Below are 25,943 nucleotides of genomic sequence, written 5' to 3'. Positions count from 1 at the left end.
GTTCTGTGAATTCTCTACTTCAGTCTAGCTTCAGGCAAACTTTAACACTCGTAGATAGTGAGCAGCAAGAGCTCACTGACAGTGTAGCACGTAAGTAAATTGTAAATAACATGTTTGATGTATGAGTAATGCTTAGAGTACAATTACACATACATCAATTACGCCTACAATCTTTTCATCTAAATACTGAAAGGGAATGATCCTGACCTATTTGGTCTTCCAAATATATGGAAAGTTTCATGTTGGAGGAATAAAACCAATGAAGATATTTTAATATGACACCATGAAACCACAAAATAATCTTTGGTGTTTAGAGTAAGAAACACTAATTGCCACCCAGCTCCATGAATTTCACTTCATTTGTTTAACTTGCTTTAATTTAAAAACAAACACATATGCATGCCCCAAACTGTAACTATTTGTGTGCCAAGACTACAAACATTCATTCTTTGAAAAACAAGTAAATTATTCATATTTCAAGTAGTTTATGTATGTATACTTCAAATCCTGATTATCTCCTACTTTTATTTTTTTCTTTTTATAGGACATTTTATCAGCTCAGGAAAAGAAGTGAAATACTGTATTTATTTCTTACGACCACATACGTATGAGACACAGAGCAAGCATAATTTTCTTTGCCTCCTAACTACTGCAAACTACTTTTGTCCATGACTCAGATGAAAATGCAAGAATTCTGGCTTGCTTATTAAAGTTTTCAGCAGGAAAAAAGTAATCTGAAACTGCCAGTGGATAATAATGATGGTTTGGGGGTGAATGAGATTGATTGGAAGAAAAAAAGGAGAAGTAATTTTAATTTGCAAAGAAGTCAGTGGAAATATAAAGAAACGTGTTTCTGTCAGCAGAATTCTTCCCTTGTGTTAAAAAGCTGAGTATTGATTTTATTGACATCAATAACGAAAGGAAGGCCCCAAGTCCATCTGCCAGAACAAGGGTTGTGAATGAAACTCAGGAAGGACTGAAACAAAAGCTAACACCCAGACTCTGGAAGATCTGAGGTTTGGACCTGAAATCAGGTCTGGTCTAACCTCTAACACTAACACTGTTAACAGGGCTCAGGAAAAAGGATGAGAAATCTTCTGGTGGTCATAAATCAGCAATCGAGCTGTCTGCCCCTACTTTTAAGGAGTTCCTACATATGCTGCCTCAGAGTGTTATCTTCTGGAGCTTGGATGCTCCTTCCAACATACCTCAAACAGATAGGGAAAGAGGGGATTAATTCCTGGTAAACAACCTCAGAGCACTTGTATGCATTCTTGTTAGGGGTAGGGCAGCATTGTATTGCCTTAACTCAGTCATCTTTATCTGCAGTTGTCATATCCCAGGGGACGGTATCAATTACTGATCCCTCCTAGGACACACACATAGTTTTAAGACAGCTACTGAGTGGTACCTTATTAGCAAGTCGGCACTACCTTACTGAAATTACAGTAGATGCTCTCTTATTTCTCACCCTTCTCCACAGGAATCCTGAAGATTCAGGAAACACTTAATTCCTGCTGAGCTCCCTGGAAACATGTAAACTTTCTGAAAAGGTAGCTGGTGTATTCAGAAAATATATTGGAAAGGAAGCAATGTGCCTAATCCTCTCCTTTGCAGGCCAAGCACAGTCTACACAGTCTGATCCTGTCTACATCATAATAAAATAGTACAACTCTAACATGATGGCAGAGAACCAAAACTGAAGATGACATCCAAGATGATGGTCTAACATAAAGGTCAGCTCACTGTGGCCATCAAGCCTACTCTATAAATACCTGCCTGAGTGCAGGCAATAGGCATCAACATCAACAACCTCACTGGCAGAGAAGTCCAGTGCCTTTCACACTGGAAGCTGCATCCCAGGGAAAAGTTTGCTAGACAACCTTTACCCATTGCCAAGCCTTGCACTCTTCACACAGTGAGAACATAAAAAGAGATGTAAGCAGTTTTGGTTATTTGTTGTTTTTTTTTTTTTTTTTTTTTTTTTTTTTTTTTTTTTTCCCTTTTTGTGTCCTTACTAGATTCTACTCAGGTGTAATCCTAAACCAAAGCTAAACAATCTGCTATACGATTTTGGTCTGTTTTTTTTTTTTTTTTCGCTTTTATTAACACATAGTGCTGTAACAGAAGAATTAAATGAACTTACCCTTTTCCTGTGGGGACTAATTTCTAGCTTCATCACTGCACATTTGTTTAAAGTATTTAAGCGCCTGCAAAGAGCAAAGAAAACCATATTAAGAGAATACTCCAGTGTTTTGACACAGGCTATTCCAGTTCAAAGCTTTTGTGAAGGCTGTCCCCAAACTGCTCTGCATACAAATAGCCACAAGCAGAGTTTCAATTAGAACCCTAATTTACTTAACTATTAACTCATTACATTTGGCTGTACTCTAACTTCAGAGGGACAGAAGGACAATCATTTGCCACAATTACCTGAACCAAAGTAAAGAGAAGGTAACGGAAACTTGGACTAAATTGAGAAGTACATCACATCCTACAAATTGTAATCATTACATTTGTTCTAAATAGCAGACATCTGAAACACTCAACCTTGACAGACTAAAAATAACAGAAAAGTCTTCCAGTTTGACACTGTAAACATGGGACTATATTAAAAAAGCAGGCTGCTTTAAAATTGTACTTTATAAGCTGAAATTTCCCAGATGAAAACTTATTTTCCACTTACTAGATGTCTATTTTGCTTTTGAACAATGATTACTTTCAATACAGTCCTGAGACAAGACCACTTGTCAGTTTAAAACAAAAAACTCAACCAGAATACAGACCCAATTTTTGCTTCCTAAACTGAAAGTTTCTTTCATATATAAAAATATTTTTCAGAAGGGCTAAAATTTAAACAAAAATAAATTGCTGCAGCAGCTTCTTTGTAAAATGTGACAGCAGTCTGAACACGTATCTTGAAGTACTAAATGAATACATATGAGCATTCCTCTATTCCTCAGTGAGCTAATGTGGTCATCTCCTAGGTATTCCTAAAACAACCAAAAAATTATCTTTCTTCTCCTCTCTTCCGCAGTCACTCAGAGTGCAGGACGGAGCACAGGCAACTTAAAACACATCAAAATCCGGTGCTATTTGTGACACAGCTCCAAGGCAGGTTAGGCTCAGCTAAGTGCAGGCTGCCATGGTCTCCTGCTCTTCTCCACGTCCTTGCCTTCCCAAGAACTGTTCCAAGGATGTGGTTCAACTAAAATCTGTACTGGTAAAGTGTGGTTAGAGAACTGCCAGTGCTATGGCAAGGCAAAGAGAAGAAACAGGCTGGGCACAATGCAGAAGGGAGAAAAACTGAAGCAGCAGCTTCATGGAAGTGATAGTTTAGTCCTGTGTCAATACTTCTGCTCACGAGGCTGTACTGTGGGTCGGATGAGGAGACTAACTGAGCTGAAAACCAATATTTCAATATTTCTTGGAGTTGAATTTCCTCTGGGTCAGTACCCTGAGCTGCATGAAGAGTAGTGTGTGCAGGGAGGAGGCACAAGAGTAGGGCTGCCCCTTTCATTAAACTGGACCACAGCCCAAATTCAACAGAAGCAAAGCTGAGCTTTAAAAAGCCTAATTCATTCCAAAGGAAGTTGTGTAATTTTCACATACAAATTCATTTGAGCAAAAGGCAAAGAAGAGCCTGTATCTGCAGTTTTGAAAAACTAAAAAAGAAAAGAAATGCTGACATGCCTATTGCTTCAAATGAATTTTCTCAGATTCATGAAACTTGTACTTGGATGTAGAAAATATGTGCAGAGGGAGAATTACAAGTTTCTTCTCTTTTCCCTTGCCTTTTATGCACAGGATTGGCTGCAGATGGTATTTACACAGGGCTTGATCCTGAAGCCATCAAAGAAAATGGGAAAGCTGCTACTGATGCTTTCGCTGCAGGTCATGAAGCAAAAAAGAAAAGGCAGTTTGATCTATAATTAGACCCAGCCACAACACAGCAGAGAAGAAGAGAAACAGGAAGAATTGCCATGGGTCAAATAGCAGGGCAGTGGCAGGTTAGAGAAGTTATCCAGATCTCTTTTTTTTATCCAGATTTCATCTTTGCTCTGAATTTGGAAGGCAAAAGGCTCAGTCCTGCAGGCTGCAGCTGGTGGGTACATGCACAAGTCCAGTGATTTCAGAAGAATTGTATTTATGGTGCGGGTGAAAGGTGAATGTCCCATCTACATGCTAGACACAAAACTGTTTGGTTTTTTTTTAAGAGGCCACACAAGAATCAGAAAGCTGCCTCCCTCTCTTCTATAAACACATTCTCCTCTCAAAGTCCTGGACCTCAAGACCAGGAAATATTAGACTGGTTTCAGTTCTATATTGTGTAATAATTTACAAATTTCACAGTGTTGCAACCTTTGACTTATGCAGAGAGAAGTTACCACTGAATCCCTGGATCGGGCTTTATCTAGCTCCAGCCTGTCTGACCACTAATAAAGACAATCTCTGATTTCACAAAGATTACATCCCCAGACTTCTCTCCTACTCAACTAAAACCCCTGAAATAGGTGGAAAAGGGCAGAGCAAAGACCTTTATTTTCACAGAGGGTATTTAAAAAAAATTCCTGGCTCACAAAAATTAGTATAAAGGCAAGATAAGGCAACCCCCAATGAGTGAGGTTAAATTCAATAGCAGTGAGGCAAATAAAGTCTCTGTTACATATTTGACATGGATGCATCTCAAAACCAGTTTCCCTTTTAAAATTTAAATGGTCTGCAACAATTGCATCAGGTTTGCAACTTCTATTACATACATCACACATCCTGCTTCAACTTCTGCTCAAATTCAGGAGTGCCAAGGTCCTCGAACTACATACCACTGAAAATACAGTACAATATGCAAAATTGCCTTCCAAACACATTAGTGTGTCTTAAAATCTAAGCTGACAGTTTGGTTTGTCAGGATGAGATTTACCTATACAACTGTCATTAACCTTCACATACGCTTTGCAATACTTTTTAAGCCTATAAGCACATATCCATTTTCTACAGATCTCATCAAATTGATGCCAGTTAATAAACCACAGTTTTCTCTTCTGGGTCTGGACCTTCCCCTTTGTTAACTCCACTCCCAGGTATAAGTTTACTTACTGACAGTCAGCAGACCTCCTCATTCTTTAGGTCTGTCTTTTTCTGCCCAAACCTGTCTCAGTGACACCTTCCTGAAGACCAGATGGGAGACAGAGGGACGGGGTAGGATTGCTGCAGACAGCAGTTACAGCCTGGCTGGCTCAGGCTCCATTCTGACTATGTCTCCTACCCTGGCCACTCTCTAGAAGACTGTCTGGATGACTAGATAATATTCTTTCCCATCATTTAGAGAAATGTCTTTGAGTCAGCCCTCTCTATACATCTTCACATCCAGATGTTATCTTACTCCCATGGAGCATTCTGTCTCCAAGACATGACTTTTCCTCACTCTCATGGACTCCTACCTCGGTTCTCATTCTCTTTCACCCCAACTCTGCAAATCCCTTCCTCTTGAGGGTGATCAAGGCAGCAGGACCTGCCTTTCCATCCTAGACCCCAAGTCAGCCCATATCAGCCCTGAGTGGCCATTATGCAGCCTGAACCTGCTGCACCCAAAGCATGGGGCACTGGAGCTTCTCCCAGAAATAAGCAAATGAAGCATTTTTAGTAGTCTTCTCAGAAATGGCCAAACTAGTTTAGCCTGAACTTCTTTTAAGAGAGGCAGCCTGAACAAGACACTCACTATGAAAAACTCACTATGTGGGTTTATGACGTGTTTTTTAAACTAGGTACTAGTCATTCTATGTTTGGTATAACACCAGGTAATTAATTATGTTCTCATTAACAGAAGTTCTCACCCCATGCACCCAAATAAAGTAGCAGCAAAGCAGAATATTGGATTTAAGTATTTTAAATTACAATTTTGAATTTGAGGAACTGTGTGTTCTAGCTTTAAAGTTTAAAATATTCTCTTGATGGACTTAAACTCATAATTCCACTGACACAGCAAAGTCCAGTTCCATTATACGTGTAACTAACTGTCATACAAGAACCTTCTTGTCTCAGAGGACTGCCTCTACTCTGGCTCCTGGGCTTCGTCTGCATGTGGAGACCAGCTCTCCACAGACCAAATGATACAAACAGTGAATACATTACAACCACTTTCTTGGATGAGAAGTCCTGATGATAAAAGATTTAATAAACCTCTTGCATATATAGTGAAACAGATTCCTAGCCATGCATAAGGAGATTTAAAAGGATTTCCATCGTTGCTTGCTATGTATTTTGTACTTAGCAACAACCTCTAGGATAAGCATGTTTCAGTACTTGGTTTCATCAGCACATGATGCATCCAGTTATCCACTGGAGATAAATTCACAGTCATTAATCATGAAGTTTTATGAAACCAAGGCCAGCATTGGTCTACACAGTCACTAAAGAAAGCATCCAAGAAAATTAAAATACGGTCATCACTCTTACATTTTTAATCCTACGTTTCATGGTAAGATCACTAAATGGCAATTCTTAACCATCTCTTACTGAGTGTCATATGCTATCTCTGTAGTACAAGTCTCAACCCACTTTTCACTTGAAAATTTTCCTTTAAAAACATAATGGGGTGGGTTAAAGGTCACTTAATTTTCCTGCTTACATTAGCAAGATTATTAAATAATAGTTAACAATACTGTTCAGATGTAAGCTATCATTTAAAATGCTTCAAACTTAAAAAAGAAATCCCTGCCCCACCATTTTTACAGTCTTTTTAAAACAATTCTTTCACGTAAGTTATCACAACAAGGTAATTAGAACTTCTGGGAAATACTGGCTGTTACACAGAAAAGCAGATTCTCAGCACAGACCTCTTACTATTTTGTTACCATCCACTATGTACAATGTTCACTTAGCTCTGTGCTGAAAGTGCAAATAACTCCCAAAGTATTCTGATTTTCAATCAAGAAACAGCAATAGACTTAGGGTTGTGAAACTGCTCAAAGCCTTTACTGAGTAAACCCCTTTACTGTTTACACACTGTGGCATGAGTCAAAATAAACTCAGACTGCAGGCAGGAAGGCAGCATTCCAAACTCTGTGCTTCTCCACAGTTTTTAATGAGCTTTGAAAAATTAAACACAGAGGTGTGGAAAAAAAAATTGAAAGGTGGAAATGTTGTGACAATGTACTGCTTTTGGTTAACACACACGGTAAAAGGCCAAAGTGAGACATCTGAGATGGCTAACTGAATTACTTCAATTTTATTTTGAGGTGGGATCTGAATGATTCTGGATATACTTCAGTGTCAGTTTTAAAGTTATTTTGTAAAAGATAAATCTGATGCATAAGCCACAGGCTTCAGAATGATACAGTTCAACCTTTAAAATCTTTGTCTTGTAGCGATACAAAGTGCATGTTGCTATTTTCATCAATGAGAAACAATCCAATATGTTTTTTCCCCTGCACAATTAATTAATCCCAGGTTAAAAAGTATTCTTGGAAGAGAGCACCAAAAGCAAAATCTGCTGGCCTGACTGTATTCTGTTTTCCTGGCGAGGGAAGACCATGCTTCAGAGAATCAGCATTTATTTGCATTGCTGTACTTTCTGTTCAATGACTTCACAAGTTCCAGAGCACACAAATAAGCAGACCAATGCATCATATTTAAATACCGATGGAATAGGTGTTCCACATTTGAGTAAGGCACATCTTGCATGAATTTAACATTAATGAGATTTTTCCCCTCCTAATGACTGGACAACAAATCTGTTTTCTTGGTTTGAAAATCCTGTAAATATTTCTGAAGAACTTTAAATTCCAGTCCCTCTCTTTCCCTTCCAAGTATGGCAGCAATGGCATGAGAACACTATAAACTTAAAGCTGTTCTTAAAAGGGTTTTGTAATTCATTAGAATTACTGACATTCAGAGTTCCACACACCGTGCATGTAGTATCCAAAAGCATTCATTTTGTAGGCAGTTTGGAAAGCTGCCATACTGAAGGGCAGAGCCATAAAGCTGCACTTATTTATAGGTAATAGGAGATATGAGAAGTTAAAGCTTTTTTTCTTTTGCCATTTAAGATTGTGGACTCACACTAGAGGAGGTAAATGATGGATGGATTAATGTTAGATGATGCCAGATGGGACATGCGACTGCTTTTATGACCAAACTGGTGATGCTGAGGTCGTAGCTCTGTAAAAAACACCCTGCCACATGCCAGCAAGTCTTGCTCCCTCTTTTTCTCTACCTATCCCTTCTCCTCCTACAGCTGGCTGTGGGGTCCTGTCCCATTCTTCACATCAACTGTGAACTTCATTATGGTTTTTGATTGATTTAATTTACTAACCCAGAAAAGGACTATCAAGACCTTTCTGTGGGGAGAGCCAGTCCAGTTGAACTGGTTTGTGGAAGGAGCCCACAAAACAACAAAGATGAGTTAATGTGAGCGTGTGGCTGAGGGCAGACCCGTCTTTGGAGTAGTGATAAACAAATAGATTCCCCTACATTATCCCTTCCAGCCATACCCAGGTTACAGGGCAATGCACTGAGGCCAGCATGAGGGTTTGCATATAGAGCACTTTGTTTATACACCCAGCATTGTGTTTGTATACACAGCTGTCCACCAAGGTAAGAAAGGAGAGTGATGGAGTGCACCAGCATTGCTTTGCTGATACTGCTTCCAAAACCCAGTTCCTGTGTGGGAATTGGTGCTGCAGTTGTACGTGCTGATGGCTATAGCCAGCACAGTTCTGCTTTCACATGCCTAACTTGGGAATTAGGAAAGAAAGCAAACAAAGAGGTATAAGAAAAAAATATGCCTCTGAAATCCCTTTCACAAAGATTCCTGCCACTCTCCTCCCAACTTTCTTTTAAATAAGATCCCCAAACATTACTTAACCCAATAAAGTATTTTAATGAAAACCAAATACTTTTGTGTGCTTTTTTTGGGTGATTTTTCCAGGTACTTTCTATTACATAGGAAGGGATTTGTTTCAAAATGCAGTGTGATTTTTATTCACCTACCTGCATAACGCCTCAATAGCATCTCTGTCCAGAAAGTCATGCTCTCTCTTGACTAGAGCAATGTCAATTGGAAAAAGGAGATCTGCAGGAAAAGAAACAGATCAAAAATCAAAGTGAGACTTACTCCCAGTGATGCATTATTTCAAACAACCAGCTGCCTGCAGCTGAGCTCATCAAGATGCCAGTGACTGGCGCTTAGGTAAACACGTGTTATCACCTCAAATGCCAGAGGTGCTTCCTTTTCATCTACAAATTTTTGACATGCAGCCTTGATAACTGAGAGTTCATACACAGAACAAAGAAAAAATTATTAAAGCAGAGATGAACAATGGGAGATGGAGAAGGCAAATGCAAGCTTCCCTATCAAACATCAGAAGTGTAAACTAATTCACGCTAGTTTTATTTAAAATAAATATGCAATCTCCATCAAAATACTAATATCTCGCATTAAAGAAAAAAGGCCAGTAAATGCCAAAACTCTGTGAAAAAAGGAAAAAAAAAAAGCCTTGAATCTCCTTAGCTGTTAATCAAGCTATTTAAGTTTGACATTGTTTCATTAATGAGATATGGCTTGAAATGAAAGCAAGCCAAGCTGCGTGGAGACCATGCTGCCTCCTTTTCTTAGCAGATTATTTAGGTAAACAACTGGGAGTGTGAGGGGGAGGAAACAATCTCGGCTGAGAGCTGAAAATTTACTACAGCTCTGAAGCAGCAAACACATATATATCATTTACTGTACTCCACAGATTCCTGACTGTCATACAGGTCCTGATCTGGCATTCCTTGCACAGCTAAAACTCCCACCCAAAGCTGCTGGTTCTTCAGGGCACACAGAAATACAAGGTCAATCTATGAGCAGACTGCTGCAGTTGGACACAATTTTCCTGATCCAAGTAATTGTCTATGAATTTTAAAATTTCTATAGACTGAGAAGAATGAACTGAAATGAGGAAAAGAATTAAGACTGATATTAATTTATAGAAAGGTATTTTCTATACTAACATAAAATGAACTCTATGAATTTTATTAAATTAATTCATTTTCTATAACAACAGAAATTAATTCTATGTCCTCATTTTCATAGCATCATAGAATGGTTTGGATTGGAAGGACCTTAAAGTTCATCTAGTTCCAAGCTCCCTGCTATGTAGAGGGACACCTTCCACTAGATCAGGTTTTTCTAAGACCCACCCAACCTTGCCTTGAACACTTTCAGGGACAGGGTATCCACAGCTTCCACAACTGCCTCAGGAATACAAATTATGACATATTCTGCAAAATGCTAGAAATTCTGTATTTTCTACAGAAAAATGCAGTTTTAGCAAAGCATATGGCAAAGGTTCACTGATTAATCTCCCACATTAAATGTATGCTGCCTGGGAACACTCCACATAGGCAACTTCTCAGAACTCTTGTACTATACCCCACTGATTCACAGGCCTTCCCTTCACTGTTTTAAGTAGAAAGCGCAAGTAAAGAGGGTGAACGCGTCCAACCCGCATTTTTCAGCAGTGCTGATGTAAGTTTTTCCACTCGGAAAGTCCTATCTTAAAATGTCCACAAGAGAATGTGTGAGAACTTAAGTGAGAGAAGTGACTTGAAAGAAGCTGATAGTCTGCATAAGACCCTTTTTTTAATGCTTAATCTATGCTATTGCTGGCTTTGTTGTCGCTGCTGCCAGGGGGGCTTGCAAAGGACAATGGTATATTGTTTTTCAGTAAGGACAGCTGTTCTTTCAATGGGTATGACTGGCCTTGCTGCCACTGCCTCTCTCTCACCTCTGTGGTACTTTTGATGTTAGGCAGGACATGCTGTTGCAATAGAAATTTCATGTAAGTTTAGAATCTCTAGGTAGGGCAATGGTCCTACACAGGACCCATTTTCTGAATGCAAGTAATTTATTATGGGATTTATGTCTCAGTATTATAAGAAACCCACAAGACCACATATTCAGCTGAGAGTTTTGTGTCAGTTGTAACAAAGACTCAAGTACACTTCCAGCTCCATATCCCAAGAAAATCTTGGCATCTCCTTTAGCACAGAAAAAAAAGGAAAGAAAAAAGAAAAAAATAAAAGGAAATTTAATTTCTGAAGAGGCAAAGAAAAGTTTTGCCAAGTGCAGCTTTTGAAAGTGCTATTATCATCTCATATTGCAAATGCAGCTGCAAATCAAAGCTAAACAAGATCATTTTTCAAGAAGGTCAGCTCAGCATTTGCTGTAATTTTCAGCAGTTATTCACTGTAATAATGAACTTTCTATGCTCGTTCTTACAAGCAGCAGCTGGAGTTTGCTTCATAAAAATGAAAAGGCAGTAAAGAGTGCATAATCATTTCACAGCAATGAAAATAATTTTGAGTGGTGTGGGGGCAAATTCTGAACAATAATATAGATATATAAAAAGCATGTCACACTTTAAAACAAACTTCTATATGCTACTCTTCATCAGAGTGAAAGAACTGTATGCAAACCTGCAGGTTTCTAGTAGACTGGAGAGGCAATGAAGAAAACAGTTCTCATTGAGCAAAACCTTGTAAAAGCAGACACACAAATGCACCCCAGAGAAGGACAAGTGACTGCAGGAGGCAGCCACTCCTCTGAGAAGCATCTGCACAACCACAGCTTCTATGTTCTCTTTCCCTTCATAGTAAGCCTGTGTCTAATTCGAACCCAAACCATTCCAAATAAACATACAGGACTTGGGAATCATGAGACATACAGACATACCCATGCACATGCAGAATTTCCTACTACTGTTCCATTAGGAGAGCTGGCCAGTGGAGCTGCACACAGCTTTTTGTATTTTTCCAAGACTGGGCTTGTAGCAGTGGCTGACTATGTTCCTTTCTGTTTTAACCAGAGGGAGCACACTGCAGCACTAACCTTTACATTTGTTCTATGATGATGTTTAGAAGATTCAGACTAAAACAGAAACTTGAAACAACTCCTGCATGGTTCAGAGTCTCATTGGGTTTGGTACATCTATGTGTGTGGTGGGTGGCAGAGAGCAGCCCAGTCCCTAGAAGTCATCTTAAGGACTGGAACTTCAGTGGTGCCACTGAATATCATTTACTGGTGAATATTACATCTTATCGTCCAAAAGTTGCTGGAAGAGGATTGAGTTCAGGTGCCTACCTTCATAAAGCTGCGCATACTGTGGGAACCCAGCAGCCCGCAGCCAGTCACAAGCTTCCTTGGCCTCGATTTCTGAAAGAGGACAGAAACAAATCACCCCCTGATTAGTGACCTGCAGAGAAAAAACTTCCTCTTCACCACTTCTGCTATCCCCACTGCAAAATAAGCACAAAGGTTTCCTGAAACTTTGAACTGAGAGACACATTTGCTTATTCCAGTTTGCTTTTCTTCTCACTATCAAACATATCTTAGATTCTGGAAAGTCACTAACGCTCAGCTGGTCTCTATCAACAGCTCATCATTTCAACAGTAAGAGAAACAGGCACTAATGCAAACTGCAGCAATTATGGATTATCTTGTACAGTATTTAACACTAGAAAAAACAATTTGCAATCAACATGAGCAGTGTTTGTTCAGCAAATCTGATGGTCCTCTTGGCACAACTACTTTGTCTTGACAGAAATTCCTTGCAGAGCTCGCATTACTGTGCACTTTAACACCTTGTAGATAGTACCGACAGACTCAAGTCCAAGAACAACTGACACACTGTACTGCAGCTTATTCAAGCACATATTTACGACCCAACAAGAACCTAGTGTCACTGGAAGTCTACAAGGTATTTGTGAGTTACTTGGTGTATTACAGGAAGGTTTCCCTCACACTGCCCAAAACAGCATGCCACAGAATGAAATTATTCACACAAGATATATGTTACATAGAAAGAAAGGAGTATTAGTCTGTGAATAAATCACATATAAATTCATCTGCTACTTAATACAAGTAGAGAGAAAGAATATGTTATCCTATTAGCTCAAACGAGAAAAAATAGAAAAGGTACCTAGGGTATTCTCCAAGTGTTGAAGAAATGGATTGGGCTAATTATGTTCTTCAAAAAATTCAATAAAGTGTTACTGGGAATTTAGCTCCCTGCTTAGAACTGGTCAAACAAACAAAGAGAAATCAGAAAGCATTAAAGTTTGTCTGGCTTTCATTATATTCACTATTCCTGATGGACCAGGAAACAAAAGCTTCATTATGCACAACTCAGTACACAATTTTGCCACCTACTTGGAGAGGATACTATGGCTACCTGCTGCAGAAACCATGCACAAAGGGGCCTGCTCAGAATTGCTACAAATACAGGTTACTGCATACAGGGCACTGAAAAGCCAAACACAACACAAGTAAAATATCACAAGATTTCGTCGCGCTAAGAAATATTCCCAGTGAGATATAGGTACACAAAATTGGATTAAATGGCAGGCGTCTTATCGTCTCCAAAACGATGGCAACCCTACTCTCATTTTCCAAATTGCTACAACAGTGTTAAAATATTTGTGCTTTGCCAGACTACTTTGCTAAGACACATATCCAAACCAAGGGGTTAAGGTGAGCCAGAACACAACATTCCAGATAAATAAACACCTAAAAATCCACTCCTGTTGAAGTCAGGACAAGCAGGCATTTGTGCAACTTGTGTTTGCTTCACCTTTGGGTTATGGCACCACATGAGAACAAGCACGTACAGACATATTGACTTAGCTACTGATTAAGAAAGGCATTCTTCAATTCCAATTGCAAACTATTACAAAGTTTTGCTTAAAGTAGTATTTCAATTTCAGTATGCTAAGGAAATGTGTGGGAAATTCAATAAAGAAAAAAAACCATATATTTGAAACTTGTATGGCTAAATCAAGAACAAACAAGATGATAGATTAATATTTCAGAAGCAATTAAAGTAGGAAAGCAAAAAATCTGCAACTAATTTTTAAGACTACTTAAAATAAAATGCAGTATCTTATAGGCCACATTCTGCAGAAGTGTCTGGATTGAATGAGAATTTTACTTGATTGAAATCCAAGAAAAGAATTATCCTAGATAACAAGCATTTGGCAAAAAGTGCAGGGAGATGCTTGCAGTGCAGTTGAAAAAAGTGTCAGATTCCTTACTACTACAGGCACTCTTCAATGTGTTTAAATATTTGTTCACAGGTCCTTTGCTGAGCACCCCGGGTGTATGACCTTTCTAGAGCTAGAAAATTATGAATATGCATTCACTGGACTTTTTTCACCATTCTCTACAGAGGCTTTGCATATCTTTTCTGCAAATGTGTCAGGGATGTCCAAGTTACATTTTATGGGCACCCAGTTGTCACATGCTTTTGGGATTTTCAGAGCATATATACTTTCAAAATACCTTTGTGAATCCCCCAAGACATTTAGGCAATGAAACACCTGAGTTTTTCCTATCTGTCCACAAGAATTGCAGAGAACAATAAAACACCTGTCCATCGATTAGGCTATGTAAATGCCTAGGGTTGGGTACCAGACAGTGCTAAGTGTTTACAAGCCATAGCTGCCCCATTTTCATAGGGCAAGTTGCCAAGTCTTGCTGCATGTCCTGGAAGAGCAAAGGGTTGCAAGTCCTGTTGCAAGCCCTTGGAAGGGTGAAGGGTTTGGAGTAGCATCCTGAATCAGGGACAGGGAGTGCCCCGAGGGCAGGGCTCTCTCCATCTCATCTCCACCCACACACAGTATGGTTAAGAGAGAGACATGGTGGGTACTGGTGACAGAGTGGAGGTGGGACCTGCAAGAGTAGCTCCTTTTGTTCAACTCAGGTTGGCCAAACCCAGGATTCCTCCTAGACTGTACTCCTATGTGGTGTGACCGGGCAAAGGGAAAGGCAATTTTTTATCCCAGCTTTCCTATATCAGCCTTGTTGGCTACTGATGAGCCAGAGTATGAACCAAATTGTGTATGTGAGTGAAATTCAGGCAGATCAAAATATAGTGAGAGGGAGAATCCAGCCCAAGGTACACTTAATAAGCTGCACAGAAAGCTGAGTACACTGAACAAGCTTCCTCACAAAAAGAGAAACAAATTTAAACAGCTGAGAGCTTGTCTAGGTAAAAAGTTCATTACCACAGCTTAACTGGAATCTGTGTTTGAGAATAATACACACTGATTAAACCTGAGGTTCTGGCCAAATCATTTAAACTACCCTACAGGAAGAAGCTCATTCCCACAGTTTCCAAATTCCAGTGTCCAGCTCAGCAGCATTAGCCCTGGAACTCTTGGGTTGCTAGCTGCCAGTTTCATATCCAAGTGGACATGAGAATATTTATGTGCAAGTCCTTGTCATCCTGATCAATGGCAATCAAGATAATAAGAGACACAAGAAAGAAGAACAGGTCTCCAAAATCAGACTTTCCAGCTACTTCTAAAAACATTTAGAAGGGACAGAGCATTCAATAGCCTTTGTTCAGTATCCCAGGGGACACAGGTTGGAGATAATTATCTGAGCTAGGAACTCACTGTCAAGCACAGCATTTGCTTGGCTGGGGCCAGCTAATAGCCACAGGGAGGAGAGGAAACTTGCAGAGGAACTCTACACTGCTTTCCAACCTATTTTAGGAAAGTCCTACTTCAGCCACAATTTGCAAAGCAATTTCTGATGAAGACCTGGCAGCTGAACTGATAAGCTGCTGCAGGCAAAGGACTGGTCTCACTCTCTCCTTCCCACTCCATCCCTGCAGTGCCACTTCCTTTCTGAATCAAACATCCTTGCCAGCTAAAACCTTTACAATAAACTACCATTCAGTATACATTCCAAGCAAGAAATGTATGTGCAGCTTTTCAGACGTGCATCCTGTGCCCTCCCCCAGCAGCAGGAGGTTCTTGTACGAAAAACTGCTGGCAAGAAAGACATTGTGCTATTATTTCTAAATGTCCTGATACCAAAAAAAAAAAAAAAAACAACCAAACAAAACAAAACAAAAAAAAAAAAAAAAAAAAAAAAAAAACAAAAAAAACCCCCAAAAAACCTCTTAGAAAGTAAACCAAAACAAATTAAAAAACCCCCACCCAAATCGCCCAAAATCCCAAAAAGTACAATGAAGTCTTTATTCTTGGTGTTGTGTAAGCAAACAACAGGCAAATGTGTTAAAGAGGAAACAGGAAATTTTTATTGGAAACAGCTTTATTTGTTAGTCTGTTTTACAAAGCAGTCCTCCATGCTAAAATCAAGGGTAGGAGTTCCTTTTGTGTATGACTAGGAATGATTAGTCCTTATTTACCCACTTCCAGAGGGATTAGGGGAACTCAATTCTTCCCCAGAGTAGTAAATGAAAATGGGAAAGTCTAACTTCCTTTTTTGTTAAACTTTGGTTAATCTTGGTTCCTGGCCTTGTAAATTTGCAAGTTTAGAGCTTCAGAGTAAAAATATCTCAATTAACACCTTGTTAGAAAGTGCAGTTGCAGAAGGGAGAACTGTAAGATGTCTATAGTCTTTTGTTTAATGACACCTTCTCTTCCATAGAAAAGAAAAACCACACAGTGATGCTGCAATAACATTCTTTCAGAAAAAACCATCACAGCAGTCCAGTTAAGACATTTACTTTCATACTTCTTTTTGGCTTCCATGAAATAACACGCAATTTAAACACTTGCTCTTTCAGGGTCTTCAGGACAAGGTGCAAAGCAGATGTATCTTTGTACAGTGAGGCACTGACTCAATTTTCACCTAAGTGCTAAACATCTTATGAACAGTTTTTCCAAGCAGATGGTTTCCTCTTGCCTCAACTCAGGCACCTTTACAATCATATTAGCACCTCCACACACCAGTTCTACTCATCTCACCTTTTGGCTCTGTTAAGAGACCAGCTTGTAAAAATCTGTTGTGAGACTGGCAAAATCAGCACTGTCAAAATCAAATTTAAGAAAAAAAATGGGCTTCACTTCTGAAGGTTCACTTCAATGTCACACATAACAACTGGGGTTTTTTTGAGCTTCTTAAGTGCATCTTGGTCATAATTTTTAAGTAAGTAATTCTAGTTGTAAGTAAGTAAGAAATTCTAGTTAACTTTTCTTTCAGAAGAGGAAAAAAACCCCAAAACCAACTTGTAGAAATTGAATACAAAATCATCATCCTGAATTAGCTTGCAGGAGAGGCTCACCCATACAGTGCAGAGAATGATTCCAGATTTTCATGAAAGCTGGAGATGAACACACTATCTCCTTACTTTAATGTCTAGAACTCCATAAACTGTCTGCATGTTTGCTAATGCACAGAGGAGCACATGGAGCACAGAAAGCACAAAGAATTATTTCCCATCCAGGACTGATGGTCCAGTTTAATGGCTGCAAATGGCTGGCATGCTCTTTTTCTGTCTATATCAGAAATTACCTCTCCCTACACATTACGTCCCTCTGAAACTTCTGGTGCTTTGCAAAATTTTTGTTCAACTCAAAAACACTGTCCTGAGCTATTAAGAAATTTGAGATCATTCAGGACCATTTTTTTTAAGACCAGCTGTGCTATATGTGAGAAATACTCTTCTTTGGATAGAATTCCACTGTCCAAGTACATGCAATCATTTTTCCTAGTGCTTGAATTGCATCCCTGACATGTGAATTGTGGTCCCAACATTAGACCTGATCACACTATCCAACCACTCAGTCTATAGATACATGAACACAGATGTGAAATCTGAGACAAACCGGGGAAATAACTGCACTGTGGCAGCTGTCTACAAATGAGCAGTCCAGGCACTGAAAATGATAAATCAGCTCTGTGTAATATCATATGCCTGCAGCCCTTTAAAGTTGGGACAGTATGACTGACTTCCTAAGAGTAAGCCTGTTATGTGTCCAGGGCCTCAGATGGTTTTCACTTTGAAGATATGCGACTGTTGCTTGAAAATAATTAAATTCCTTCTCATAAGTCTGTTTTTTCTCAAACTTATATAGTTTAATATTCCTTAGGCAGTATCATTAACTTAGTGCTCTACACCTTTCAAGAAAGCAGCACATAGCAAGGGCTAAAGAAAGCAAAAATACAATTAGTGAAGAATAGCATTTTATAAGGATAATGCACTCAAACACAAACTTGGGAAGTTTGTCAATAAATGTTCAACCACTAAAATCTACAGCATTCTGAAAATATTATTAAAAGCTCTTGCCAAATTTCTAACACATTTGGAATTTCTTCTACTTCTAGGAAAACAATCTAATCATATACAACTGTTCTAGAATAACAACAGTCTGACACATTCAGTCCATGAAGGATGCATTTCTAGAAGAACCAGTGAGATCAAGAGAATATAAAGCACAGCTTTTGAACTGATTATGAGCTTGCTGGTTTTGAAGTGAAAGCTAACAACCTTCCCAAGAGAGTAACTTTTCTCCTTTCACCTTTAAAGTGCAAGTTACATTTTGCATTTGCAGCTGCTTTTTTTGATGTGCTCCTCTATTTCACTGTGCTTCAATTTACCTTCTACAGTCAAAGGATACATGCTGTGACCTCCACTTACTGCTGCCTGCCTCAGCAATCAATCTGAGCCAGTATGGATGTATGTGCAATTTTAAGAAAATACCCCTTATTATAAAGTTTCAGAGGGATGGGGAGAGGGGGACTCACAAATACTTAAGGCAAACCATATATGACACCAAGCACATATACTGCTTCCTAGTCATAAAACCCCTAGAAACCATGATAAATGTTACTCAGATATTCCACAACTATATGATGACGACTAAAAAAATACTCTCTTTGTGTTGTCTCCTGCTGGCTTTGGGTTAAACATGGGACTGACTGGCTTTTTCAAGTTACAGAGCCTTGAAGCAAGACAGTAACTATGCAGTTGATGTTATGTATAAACCACAGGACACTGGGAGAAGAAACAGAGTATGTTTGGAATTTGTGTGGGAACAGATGAAGAAGTAAGGAAACAGATGTTTAAGATCATATATTGATGTTTTCTCTGAAAAAAAAAAGCAGGAAGTTTGAACACCCCCTTTTTTTTGGTCAGCAGAACTTTTGAAAAAAGCAAATGGCTTACTTCCACTGATAGGATTTAAGTTTGTTTATTTCCTTATTGATGAAATCTAAAAAAAAAAAAAAAAAAAAAAAATTTAAAAAAAAACCTGTCTGCTTTCCAAAATATCTACAGATGTGTATGTTGGCTGTATGTACTTTACCTCCCTCCCAACTATACCAAATTACAGAATATAGTACTTTTAATTGCTCAGTAATATTCTTGCACAGCAAGCACAGCAAGCACAATACTGCTTTTGTGGACCAAAATCTAATTATTTAACTTGAACCTCTTTTTCACAGACTTCAGCATAGCAAAATCACTTCAGAACTTTTTCAGCTCAAAACATAAAAAGAGAAAAAACATTTGTTGATTGAGCCAACACTTGTTAAAATCAATGGGAGCCTCCATAAATTTCAGAGGACTTAACTAGCATTTTCCCAGTGTGGATCCGTGGGTCTCTAAAACCCAACAAAACCTTTGCAGGAATAAATGGGGTCAGTTTCACTATTTTTAGCATGGGGAGAAACCCAGGTTTTCATCAGAGCACAAGAAAAGACAGTGCCCGAATGGCAGGAGGTCAGAGAGGGCACAACCACCACCTCCAGAGCATGCCCTGGCTGGCAAGAGATGCTTCTCTCTGTCAGGAGGACCAAGCACAACTGATTAGCTTTGAGAAGCACCAAACCAACATCATTTCAGGATCTAAGAAAAGGCTACTGAAATAAAGGATATTCGCCATGTGTCTGCCAAGCCCTTTCCCTATACACTCTAACAGACTGCAATCACTGCTTATTTTCACAGCATTACATATGCTTCTAGCTGCCCAAGGTTAACTGCATTGCTTCCTAACTTGTTGAAGACGTTGAGAACATCTGTTCTAGGACACAAAAGAATCATCACAACTCCTGGTTTACACTGCAAGTTATCAAGTTATTCCTAAATAGGATTTTGTTTTGTTGATGTTTTGGAGGTTTGGGGTTTTTTTGCATTTTGAGCATATACAGGAGAATTCAGAAAGAAATTTAAAAACCAATGTGATCTGAAGATAAAAACTAACTTTGATTAATCAGATAACTATAGCTTGATGTGGTAGTTTTCCTGTCATATAACAACTCTTTTTATATGTTAAAGATGGTCTTCTCCCATCTTGTTTTTAAGAAGGTTCACAGCTGAAGAGGAACAAGACGTCAAGTGACTTAAAAAACCCTCAAGAAATAATTGGGCACGTGGGTTATTTATCTGGCCTGCTTAACACAGGGTGGTCTTGGAGGAGGATTATTTGGGGCAGAGAAAGCATTTAGTCAAATCCTCTGATGGAGGTCATGTTGACAGATTCCAGAGTGAGAACCAAATCCTCCTCCAAAGAGTGGGAAATAGAAGATGACTTTAACCTTCTCTTCTCTCAGAAATTACTTGGTCAGCATGACCTTTGAGAGCATACTGAAGGGCAAACATTAACTGTTGCTAGTCCTAAGCCCAGCACTAAAGCACCAATTGCCCCCTCCCTGTCTGCAAGCCTGGTGTGCAAAGCTCAGCTCAAAGGCTCATTCAGCTCCACAGAAAGGTGAGCAGGCCCAGAATGACTGGTACTTCATCTAAAAAAGGCACAAAATGTGGGCTACCTGCTCAGATCTAGGAAATAGCAATGACAATTGATGTGAACTGGCTGAATGGTTCCTACAAAAGAAAACAGATTTTCTAGACAGTTACTTCTTTGAGCTTGTTAAGCTTTAACATCAAAACTATACATGCATGTAGGAAGAATTGCAGGGAAGAATGACTACCCTTATATCATAACCATTTACAGGCAACCTCATTGATGATCCAGTCCCAAGCTATACTGTATCATCCTGTGGGAATGACACAATACTAGATACAAAATACCAGTGGCAGTGAACAGCCCAGCATAAAGCTAATTGCATCACAGACAAATCCTTCTTCCCTGATGCAGAATTAAAGATGTAAACATGGATTTTGACAAAGCAAATATTACTATGAGTGTCCTGGTTTTAGATATTAGAGACAGTTACAGTATTGTCTGTGATACTGCATACTTGACAATGTTTCTCTCAGTACAAGATCTAATGGTCACATTTTGTATGGATGCAAGAAGTAAAGTTAAAGTAGATAATGAAGCTTGACACTGGAAAGTTTCTTGTATCTTATGTGCACAGGAAATCTGTTTTTACAACTCATGGTGAACAGAGGGAAGGGTGGCCAGCAGAACATCCAATTCTATGGGTCCACAAGGTCACAGAGAGAACATCCCCAAAATGCAAAAATGTGATTGGGGAGGAGGGCGGAGAGGCATGTATTGTTGATAATCCTGAAACTTCAGTAAGAATAGGTCTGGGAAGGTCAAACTGTGTCCACCACTGGCTTCAGCAAATGTCTTTCATGCATCTCCTCAGGAATCATTCTTAGTATAGACTACTACATTTGAATAGAAAAATTTAGACAACTATAAAATAAATATATTTAAACCCAGATCTGTGGAACTCTGCATCCTTTAGACTTTAAAAAATGCCCCACAAGAAACAAGTGAGCCATCCTATTTTGTCTTTATAAGGAGAGAGCAGATAATTTTTTTCCTGATCCTGTCTCACCTACCACAGTCCTTCCCAAGGGAAACAAATACGCAACAATATTTGAAAGAATATTCATCCTAAGAATATAGAGAATATAGAATTTTGTAATTAATTTACCTCGAAAGACCAAGATTCAAACTGCAAGCAGAACAATATGATATGCAAAGAATATAAATTATACAGGGCATCATCTCCTTATTTAGTGGAGATCAAACCAGCAAATTTTCTGTGAACTGCGTATCATTTGATTGCTGTATTTCTATAACATGCACAGGAAGGAAGGGGAAACATCTGAAGTTATTTTTATTTCCCCAAGTCTTGTAGCTATACTGTATGAATACTAGGGTGGGTCTGGCATTGTCTGAAATGTGTCAGGGTCCTTTTGCATAGCCTCATTTCCTTCTTCCTGTTGCTAGGAAGGATAGTTAAGCATGAAAAGTGCTTGTTTACTGTACAGGACCATCCTGTTAAGCACATGAGTTCTCTTCCTCTGTCTCCTTTTAACCAGCCGAGGGTGCATTGTGTTTATGCTCAAGCCAGTAGCAAAACTCCCATCAGAGGAGAATTGGAGAAGTCTAAATCTCTCAAGAAGCCCAAACATAACATACTGTGGTATTTTGCCTAGGAAAAAAACCAACTTTATAGTGTCAACTGCATCTCTAAATATTTGTGGAACTCATAAATTCACATGCCTCAAACAAACCACTGCCTACAATATAATGAATCAGAAGAACCAGAAAAGTAAAACCAAGCCACCTCATCTCCTTTTTCTAGGAATCTCAATATAAACATTCAACATCAGTGAATGAGTACAACTACAGTACCTTTTTTCTACACCCCGCCAGAGGCAAAATACACTGGGCATTTGTAAGTTTCCATGAGTAGCATCAGTCTTCCTCTCTGGCCCAGCAAGGGCAGCTGCACAAGTGGCTGGGAAGACCCAAACTCAAGAATTAAAAATCCGACTGAATCTACACTACTGAGAAATAAAACCAAATAAAACCACCAGATATCTTGCTGTTAACCACCACTCAGAAATAACATTTTATGACATGTAGGAAGCCTTATGGTGTTTAAAACAATGTAATGGCACTTCCTTTTGATCAAAAAAGTATCAATTAACAACCCAAGCATTTTAAAAGAAGATGGGATCAAGAAGTCCTAGGGGCCTCATAGCTCCAAATGCTCTGATTTCTATGAACTTGTAGGTGAAAAGAATCTTGTCAAAACAATATCTACATATTCTCTTTCATATACTGCATTCCATAATCAAAGAATCTCAGTCCTAATTATGGTCCCATCAGCAAACTGAAGTAGCAACCCAAACCCATTAATCTGAGGGACATCCATCCCACTTCCCGGCCATCTCAGCCTTTTTGTTTTTGTTGCTTCTACTGGAGATGCAGAGCAGGATGCCTAGAAGACCGCAGTAATAATGCCTGATAGATACATGATAGCAGGCTACAGCTGTGGAATCAACAGACACACCTAATACCAACTCCATGTGCTGTCAGCCAGCAATGGCCTGCTTGCCAGACAGATGCTGAATCAGTCTGGCACTGAGCTGTTGACAGATTCATACTCAGAGGCTCATAAGAAATCTGCCTATTATCTTCCTTAAGTTCACTACAAATAGCCTTAAAACATAACCTGACTCAGAGAATTGTTACTGAACTGCTGTCAGGAATTTCTTGATCAGGGCAGGGCAATTCAAACAGATCACACTTATTCCTGTAAAAAAAAGAAAATAATTGATGGCTAAGATAAAATTGCATTCCTCAGTCTTTCAAATCAGGTGTGTTAAGTACTACGACACATCAGGCAGAACCTTCTGACTTAGCTAAATACATTGTTTAAATGTAATTATTTCTTCAAATTTTCCCAAAGAGAATATGAGGGCACAAAAAACCCGAAAGAAACCTGCTGTACCGATAGTAAGCGCGTTGACTGGCAACAGAGCTCATTAGGTTAATGGCAACACACCGCTCAACAACTTCACAGTTTCGGTGGAACTAAGTCATCGCTGTGGCTTGCAAAGAAAGGGAGGGTGACACGGAACGTAAAACTGACCGACTGGAAAACGGCATCGGCTTTCTGTTTTCCTCGGGAAGGGAAAAAGGAAGAGGGGGGTAGGGGTGAGCCCGTCTGGCAGGAGGTGCTGCTCCTCCAACGGGATCAAAGCGGCCGGGGGTGACATCAGGGGCCGGCCACCGCCGCACGGGGGGAGCCACCGGGCTCCTGGAGGCCATCGGGCTAATTACGGAAAACTTCAAAAGGAACTCGACGGTTCCCGTCTCGCAAGGACTCCCGAAAAAAGAAAAGAAAAAAAAAGCCACCCAAAACAGAAAGAGACGAAAATTATAGGGGGGGGAAGGAAACAGAAAAATAAAAAAAAGGGAGGAAAAAAAGGAAAAAAAAAAACCCCAACCAAAACCAAACCACCGAGAAAGAAAGATGCGCCACGGTGATCTCCAGGGAGCGGCCGCATCCCGAGCGGCGCTCCGCGCCCGCGGTACCCCCGCGCCTCAGCTCCTGCGCTGTTAACCCTTTGGGCCGCGCTTCCGAGCACAGCCCCCGCGGGCGCCTCCGGACACAGCAGCAATGCCGGGCTCCCGCAGCGCTCCCGTCTCATCTGGGGCTGCCGCCGCCCCGACGACGCTTCTCACCGCGCACACGGACGGGCGGGCGGGCGGCCAGGAGCCGCGGGACGGGGCAGCCGCTGCCCCGCCAGCGCTGCCTCCCCGGCTGCTGCGGATAACACGAGCGGGATCCCGGCCCCCTCTGCCCCCCGCGCTGCCCCACGGCACTTCCCGGCGATGCTCCGAGCTGCGCCCCCCGCCACAGAGCCGCCACCCCCGAAAGGAGCCGGGAGGGGACCCCCGAGCTTACGTGTGAGGATCATGGTCTCCGCCGGCCGCGGGGGCTCCGCGGGACCGCCTGCGGGGCCGGCTGGCTGCGTCCCTGCCTGCCCGCCCGCCTGCCTGCGCGGCGGCCGCGGCTCGCCAGTGACACCGGGCCCGCAGCAGCGCCCGCCCCGCCGGCCCCGCCCCGCCCCGCCCCGCCGGCCCCGAGAGACCCCCGAGCACGGGCACCCGGCAGCGGGCAGCCGTGCCTGGTCACTGCCCCGGAGCGCCAGGGAGCGGGGACACACCGGGACACACCGCACACGCAGCCCTGCACACGCACACGAACACGCACACGAACACGCACACGAACACGCACACGCACACACGCCCCTCTCTACCCTGTCCCTCCACTGCACGTCTGGGGATTCCAGGGGAATGACACAAACCAGAGGTAATGCGCTCAAAGACGACATAAAGGCTTCTGTGCCTTTTGTTCCTTTGGTTTTTAATGGCTGTCAGCTCTTGCGGTGGCCAGGTTTATACAAAGCAGTCAGGAAAGCTCTCAGTACTTTTTCCAGGAAACACAGAGAAGAGAGTTGACTGAAAAGGCATCATGGCTCATTGGTGTTACAGACTGGAGAGGTTTGGAATGGCCTGAGCAGCCCAAGGCATGGGGGATGCTCAGCCTTCAGCCAGAAGCAAGCCATGCAGCGTGACCAGGGCATGCCAGTCCCTCCCTCTCCAGGCAGCATGCTGAAGGCTGCTGTGAAATTTTAGAATTCTTGAGCACCATCAAAGCCTCAGTCTGAACCTGGATGGAAAACAAGCATTTTTCCTGTGGGGACCTATCAGAACAGTGATAGGCAAGTCTTGGAGGTAGTGAAGTAAGCCTGGCTTCATAGCTCTGTGTCTGGCAGTTGATGCCTTCCACTTATTCCCCCTTTGTATTTTGCAAAAGTTTTTGAATGCTTGTTGCTTGGTTGACACATTCAGGACTGTAAAACGCACAAAACAGGTACTTTTGAGCAGCTGCCAAACTATGAGCATGGAAGAAAGTATTGTGGAAATTTGAAAATATCTGGATCCTGTCAAAGATTATGATTAATTTTTTTTCCAAACCAACATCATATTTTGTCCTCACTGGTGTTATTCTAATGTTCAGTTGTCATTTCTGCACTATGCATACAGATATAAAGTATACATAGTGAGATGCTTGAGCTGGCAATTTCCTGAAGAATAAACATCTCCCCCTTCTAGAGGCTGCAAACTGTGGCCAATTGGCCATTATAGTGTTGTTTCTGGAAACCCCTACACAGCTCTAGATCATTAATTTACTTTAACAGCCCAGAAAAGGATGGAAATGCACTATATCTTTGAGCTTAACTTTACATATGTTACCTGCTTAATCAATTATCTCTTCATATCTAACCTGGCTCATGCAGTTTTTGGCATAGCCGCTTTTACCTTCATTTTTGAATGTTTCTTGTAAGGTCAGGATATGTGTTTATTAGATAGGTCAGGCACGTAAAATGTTAATTCCTAACTCTACCATGGGGAACACAGACATA

At 40.6% G+C, this 25,943-nt stretch overlaps 1 protein-coding gene across 5 annotated transcripts in view; it reads right to left on the bottom strand.

Annotated features, from left to right (window-relative positions):
* The window catches only part of DLC1 (DLC1 Rho GTPase activating protein), a 209,179-nt gene that overhangs the window by 13,134 nt on the left and 170,102 nt on the right, over positions 1-25,943 (bottom strand). For 4 of the 5 annotated variants that reach the window (XM_064418072.1, XM_064418073.1, XM_064418075.1 and 1 more), the window contains 3 exons: positions 12,125-12,196; positions 8,992-9,073; positions 2,147-2,210 (listed from right to left, as the gene is read on the bottom strand). In XM_064418072.1, the coding sequence (XP_064274142.1) occupies positions 2,147-2,210; positions 8,992-9,073; positions 12,125-12,196 (218 nt within the window). Of the gene's footprint in view, positions 1-2,146; positions 2,211-8,991; positions 9,074-12,124; positions 12,197-24,418; positions 24,559-25,943 lie in introns of those variants that run through there. The other variant, XM_064418077.1, reaches the window with a different exon arrangement.

This window comes from Passer domesticus, chromosome 4, assembly GCF_036417665.1.
Source record: "Passer domesticus isolate bPasDom1 chromosome 4, bPasDom1.hap1, whole genome shotgun sequence".
NCBI classification, from domain to species: domain Eukaryota; kingdom Metazoa; phylum Chordata; class Aves; order Passeriformes; family Passeridae; genus Passer; species Passer domesticus.
The sequence above is the reverse complement of the archived record's forward strand: the minus strand, read 5'-3'. Positions and strand labels throughout refer to the sequence as shown.